The sequence below is a fragment of the Dipodomys ordii genome, unplaced genomic scaffold, assembly GCF_000151885.1.
Source record: "Dipodomys ordii isolate 6190 unplaced genomic scaffold, Dord_2.0 Scaffold19, whole genome shotgun sequence".
NCBI classification, from domain to species: domain Eukaryota; kingdom Metazoa; phylum Chordata; class Mammalia; order Rodentia; family Heteromyidae; genus Dipodomys; species Dipodomys ordii.
The window spans coordinates 13964197-13970196 of record NW_012267235.1 but is presented as its reverse complement, the minus strand read 5'-3'; the positions used below and the strand labels follow the sequence as shown (position 1 = coordinate 13970196).

The window sequence follows — 6000 nt, the reverse complement described above, 5'->3', positions numbered from 1 at the left end:
CAGGGCCTCATGCATACAAGGCCAGCACTCTACCACTGAGCCATCTTCCCAGCCCTGTACAAGAGGTTTTTGTGTGTTGTTGTTGTTGTTGTTAACTGGTAGAAGAAGCACTATACACAGGTAATCAAGATAACAGGGTGAACACAAGAGAGATAAGACTGGTATTCTAAAGGATTAAAAGTGAAATAATACACAATAATTAGTAGCAGACATTTGATAAATGCATCATTTTTATGACTTTCAGGAAATAATCACTCTTGAGAAATAAAAGAGTTGTAGTAGAATACAAAGAGTGTTGAATGATAAGAAAGTTAGTCTTGATCTAACCTCTCACACTGAAGTTCTCTGATAGTGGAGGCTGCAGCCTCTGAAGGGCCCTTGATGATCCTATTCTGATGTCTCCAGGTGGACAATATGGGCGGTAGTTAGCAGCAGGTGGTGTTTGTCTCAGCTGGGGGGCTTGAATCCACAGGTGCATATTTGTGGGTTGTTCTGTAGTGTCAGTTTTTGACACTGGATGAAAGAAGATCTGATTGTTACTCAACAGACATGAACCCAGAGACAAGGATGTGATTTGGTGTAGAGAGAGTGAGGCTGGCCTGGCCTATGGGTAGATCCCTTCCCTCAAGATGCTGGCATCCCCAGTGGGGACCTGCAAATAGGTCAACAAATACTAAACAAGTGTTTGTCGTGACATGTCCTCTGAAGCAAATACGGTATCATGAAGACTTGGACTGATTGTCTCTGAGAAGATGATGCTTTATTTGAGATTTTGATAACAGGAAGAGCTCAAACACAAGTGGATTTCTGTACAGAGTTACAGAGAAATGCAGCAGTAAACAGCAATGATGGAATGTGTTCAAAGGCACAGACCGGGAACAAGCTTCGTAACAACTTCAAAAGGAGGCCAGCGTGGCAGACTCAGCACATGTAGAAAAGATGGGGTCAGATCCGAGGCAGAGTTCTCCAGGGCACATCTCCAGGTGCCCCTCATTTTGTTCTAAAGACCTGTAGGTCCTAGGTATTCTTAAACATGGGAATGTGGAACCTAATATACTTTTATAACATTGTCTCTGGTTGTTAAAAATCGATGACAACCAAGCAGAAGTACCACGGTGAGAATTCATGACTTGGCCAGGGAAGTAGCAATGGAAAGGGTGCATGGTTGGTGAATTTGGGAATACTCAAATACGGGCAAAGCTTTGTAACAGGGAGAGTTGATGAAACTTGGTAGATTGGCCATTATCAGGGAAGAAATGCAGGACTTATGGATGAGGCAGAGACTTGAAACCTAACTTCTCAGGAGATACTGGTGCTATTACTGAGTTGGAGGAGTTTGGGGAAGGAGCAAGTTTGGAAGACATGTAAGAATTGGGGTTTTTGCTTGGACTTGATTGAGGAAAGAGAATGGATAAAATTACTCTGCTGATTGGAAATGGGTAGATTTTGTACTCACACATCTACAAACACAAGCCAAAATAAATCCATCATCCCTTGAATGGTTTATATCTGTTGATTGGAAATGAGTAGATTTTGTTCTCACACATGTACAAACATGAGCCAAAATAAATCTGTCACCCCTTCAGTGGCTTATGTCAGATTTTTTTGTCATAGCAAGGCAAAATCTGAATAAGACAGAAAAATAGTAAGATAGAAAAGTGAAGTCATTACGGTGACTAAACCTGACAGGCAGCTTTTTAGACTTGAGTACTGATGTCCAGGAATGATTTATAAACATCTGGATAACCAGACTAAGAAATTCTGAAATGAAATAAGCAGAGCTTCATGGATTATTCTTATTAGAGATCAAACCAGAATACTGATGAGTGATGGATGGTGAAGATTATGTACAAGAGGCTCTAGCACAAAAGCTCAGAGACAGGGCCCAGGCCCTGAGTGCAAGCCTTTGGACAGACAAAGAAGGAAGATGGGAAGGAGAGGAAGAGGTGGAGAAGAGGAGGAGGAGGCGGAGGAGGATGTCAGCAACGACAAAAATAAAGAATAGCAGCAGCAGCCAAAACAACCCTTGAGGCCACTCAGAAGCCACAACTGCCCTCGAGGCCACTCAGGAATGGGCCACACTCCACCCAAGGGTCATCCAAGTATAAACACATTGAACAGGGCATTGCTGGGGCCCCGTATCCTCATCAGGCTTTCCATGTTCATTTGCCCAAGCACTCAGAAGCCACAGCAGCTGTGGCTCCAACGGGTGTGACTACAGCTCTGGCTAACAGCAGGCCTAGGTGGTGTTGGTCATGGGATCCTGGTTTTGCAGGCATGCTGAATGCAAGTTACAGGATCATGAAGGCAAGGAAACCTAGGCAATAATACATCCCAGGGAGATGGAAATAATGAGAGGGTAGAGCACAATGCACAAGAGGCAGTTAGAGAGACAAGGAAGTTGGAGATGTCAGTAATATGGAATTCTTGGCAAGAAAGCCACAAGCAGCAAGGAGAGGGACCCCGAGGAGTGATGCTGTGTGATGCTGGATAAGGCCACAGAGACAGGACTGCCCAAGGCCATTGAACCTCACCTCATGCACCCGTGCTGGTGTGTAGACACAGGATCAAATGTTTCCTGCTGGATTTCAGTCATGCTTTGCCATCCCTTCCTATATCTCAACTCCTCCTTTCAGGAATGAGAATATATACTCTGTATCCTTCGATCTTGAAAGTAGGTTACTTTTTACTTCTTAGAGACTCTAAGCTACAAGTATGCCCCAGTTGCTTGAAGCATCTTAGTGCTTTGACATTTGAACACCATTGGACCTAGGAAGACTTCAGAGATGCTTAGAGATGGATTAAATGCATTTTTGGATTATTACACAGACATGACCCTTTGGGGGCCATGGACAAAATGTGATGAATTGAAAACAAACTGTCAACGCTAGGCTCACATTGTAAGCTGAGTTCCCAACATGTAGTACTGTCTGTGGAGATGATGTGGTTTCATCGAAGCAAAGCAAGGCAGAACACAGAAAGGAAACCACACTACAAAGAAGTGAAATGAAGTTAGCTGTGCTCATGTGTAATGATGTGGCTGTTCAGTGTAGCTCAGGCATTTTCCTGAGATTATTACGAGGGGATGCTTCACTTTCTGTGCACATGTCCAGCAGCCAATCCTGTTCTCCACACCATCGGTGGCTCACATCAGTGGCCCTCTTAGCATGGCAGCCTAAGCAAGGAGGTTGGGATTGTTTCCTAACCATGGGAACTAGGAAAGATGTTTTATGTCCCAGCTTCAATGTGTTCTACTAAAGAGCTGCCAGAGCAAATGCAGAGCCTTCCATGCTGAGAGCCAGGGCCCAGCTACCCTCCCTTGCTGTAGCGTCTGTACCCTGGCTCTCTCTGCAGGCTCTGTGTGGTTAGTGATGCAGGGCAGGAGGTGGTGTGCAGGCTGTGTGCCCCTGCTGCTCTACAGGCCTGTCCTGACCCCACCCCCTTCCTGGCCAATAATCTCGTTTCCTCTAGAGGTCTTTGCTTCCTGTTTTCGAATAGCTGCACCTCAGAGCCAGAGAGGTCTGAGGAAACGAGCAATCTACAGTCCTGGACTCTGTCCACACTCCGCGTTACTTCTACACCTCTCCTCCTGTCAGCTCTGCAGCTTCAGATGTCTCAGGAGTCCTACTGAAAGAAAAAAAAGAATCTAAGCAGTATAGAGGAGTGAGTACCACTCATCCCTATTCCTGCATTTTCCTTGCTCTTTCTGTCACTCCTTCCTTGTAATAGCAATCCCTCTTACCTCAACCCCTCATCCTCCAATCCATCCTTTCCTCCTCCCATGTTGTCATCCTCATATCTTCCATGCCTCATTCTCTCATCCCCATTCTCCATTCTCTTGTCTCTCCATCTTCTGACTCTGTCATCCTTCCTTCGGACCCATCTTCCATCTTCTGTAATCCCATCCCTCTTTTCCCATTATCCTTCCTAAGCACAGAAATTCTCTCTGCTCACTTCTTTTTTCATATTTTACCCATTTTCACATCTCAAACTTTCTCTCCTGGGCTTTATCTACCACCTAATCCCTTTCCCTTACCTTCTTCCAATACCATCAATTGGCTAATGTTCTGGAGTTAACAACTCTGGGTTGTGAATGGTGCGTAGGAGTTTACCAGGCCAAGAGAAACAATCTCAATGAGAACCTTGCAGTGAGTGACTGGAGAGAGAAGAAATTCAGCAACACTCAGATAGTCTAATTTTTCTTCACTATGGAATCCCCATTCATATCCTCAAATCCACCCTTCCAGGAGCAGACATGGCTGGTAGATCCTATCGTAGCTCTGTTCCATTACTTGATCCGTCAGAAGATGAAGAAGAAATAGAAGAAGGAGAAAATGGAACAGCTTCAGTTTCAGCTGTTCGAGCCAGCATGGGTGAAGAGAGCATCTGCCCCCAGCTCAGCTCAGTGAGAGAAGGTGAGTGGTACAAATGTGTCCTCACGCCTGGTGGCTCAGGATGGTCATCAGCAGACTTAGACCCAGACTCCTTACACACTGGGTAGATGTGGTTATGTGTCCAAGCCTAGGCAGAGACACAATTCATGCACAATTGATATCAAACAAGAAAATCAAGGCACCTATCCCAATGTGTTCCACCAAAGAGCTGCCCTGGCAGACACAGAGCCTTCACAGCCTGAGAACTAGCCCTCCCTTGCTGCAGAGTCTGTGCCCTGGATCTCTCTGCAGACTCTGTGTGGTTCATGAGACAGGGCAGGAAGTGGTGTGCTAGCTGTGTGCCCTGCTTCTCTACAAGCATGTCCTGACCCCTCCCTTCCCTGGCCAGTAATCTCCTGTTTCCTCTAGAGTTTGACCTTCCTGTATTCAAATATCTGTGTCTCAGAGCCAGAGTGCTGAGAAAACCCGCAATGTGGAGTCCTGGGCTCTCACCTGGGCTCTTAGGCCACACTCAGTGTTGCTTCACTCACAACACTCCTCCTGTCAATGCTGTGGCTCCCAATATCCCAAGAGTCCTACCAAAAGAGAAGGAAGATCTGAGCAGTCAGAAGAATGATATGCCTCATCACCCTTTCCAGCATTTGCCTCGCTCTTTCTTTCTGTCTTTCCATCCTCCTGATGCCATCCCCCCTCACCTCAACCCCTCATCCTCCAATTCATCCTTTGCCTCCCAAGTTGTCATCCTCATGTCTTCCATGGTCCCCATACCTCATTCTCTCATCCACATTTTCTTGTCCCTCCATCTTCCTATTCTCGTCCTTCTGTCCCGCCATTCTTCCAGCTTCTTTTATCCCATTCTTCTTCCATTATCCTTCCTAAGCACAGGCGTCCTCTCTGCACCCTCCTTCCCATATTTTTACCCATTTCCACACCTCAAAATCTTGGCTTTTTCTCCCACTTAATACCTTTCCCTTCCCTTTTCCCCACATCATCAATTAGCTGATGCTTTGGAACTGACATTGCTGAGTTTTTAAATTTATTTTATTGTTATTATAAAGATGATGCGCAGAGGGGCTACAGTTACATAAGTCAGGTAATGAGTACATTCTTTTCAACAGTGTCATCTTTTCTCATTTTCTCCCAGTTTTCCCTCACTTCCCCATCCCCTACAAGTTGTATAGTTCATTGTCTAGTATGTATCACTGCTGAATTAGTTCATCCTTTGTCCCATCATTTCTGTGCTTCCCTTTACCCTTTCCAAATTAGATAAACTTACATACAAGACAAAGGGTAAAGAAATCAAAAGCAGTGACAAAAGGGGAAAAACAGAAGAAAAAACACCTCTTGTTTCCATTTCTTGGAATTCATTTGATAAACATCATTTTATATAATCATATATACATACACATTAAGCTCCTGTGATCTTCTCCTACAAATATCCTCCTTTGGTTTCACTGTGTGAATGTTGGGAGTTCTGCTTAATGCCCAAGTGTAATTTTTTGTTTTTTCACCATCCATTATGTTTACTTATAGATTTATAGGCACATTCTTGGTAGAAGGTCTTTACTAGCTATGCATCAGACAAGTGCCTCATATCTAAAATGTA

The 6000-nt window shown here is 44.7% G+C and overlaps 1 protein-coding gene across 1 annotated transcript in view; it reads left to right on the top strand.

Moving 5' to 3' along the window:
- Nucleotides 1-3532: 3532 nt before the first annotated feature.
- Nucleotides 3533-6000, top strand: part of LOC105983489 (NACHT, LRR and PYD domains-containing protein 1-like) — a 45804-nt gene continuing 43336 nt past the window's right edge. Inside the window, 2 exon segments of the mRNA XM_013013388.1 lie at nt 3533-3663; nt 4248-4415. Coding sequence (XP_012868842.1) covers nt 4256-4415 — 160 coding nt within the window. The 5' untranslated portion in view covers nt 3533-3663; nt 4248-4255.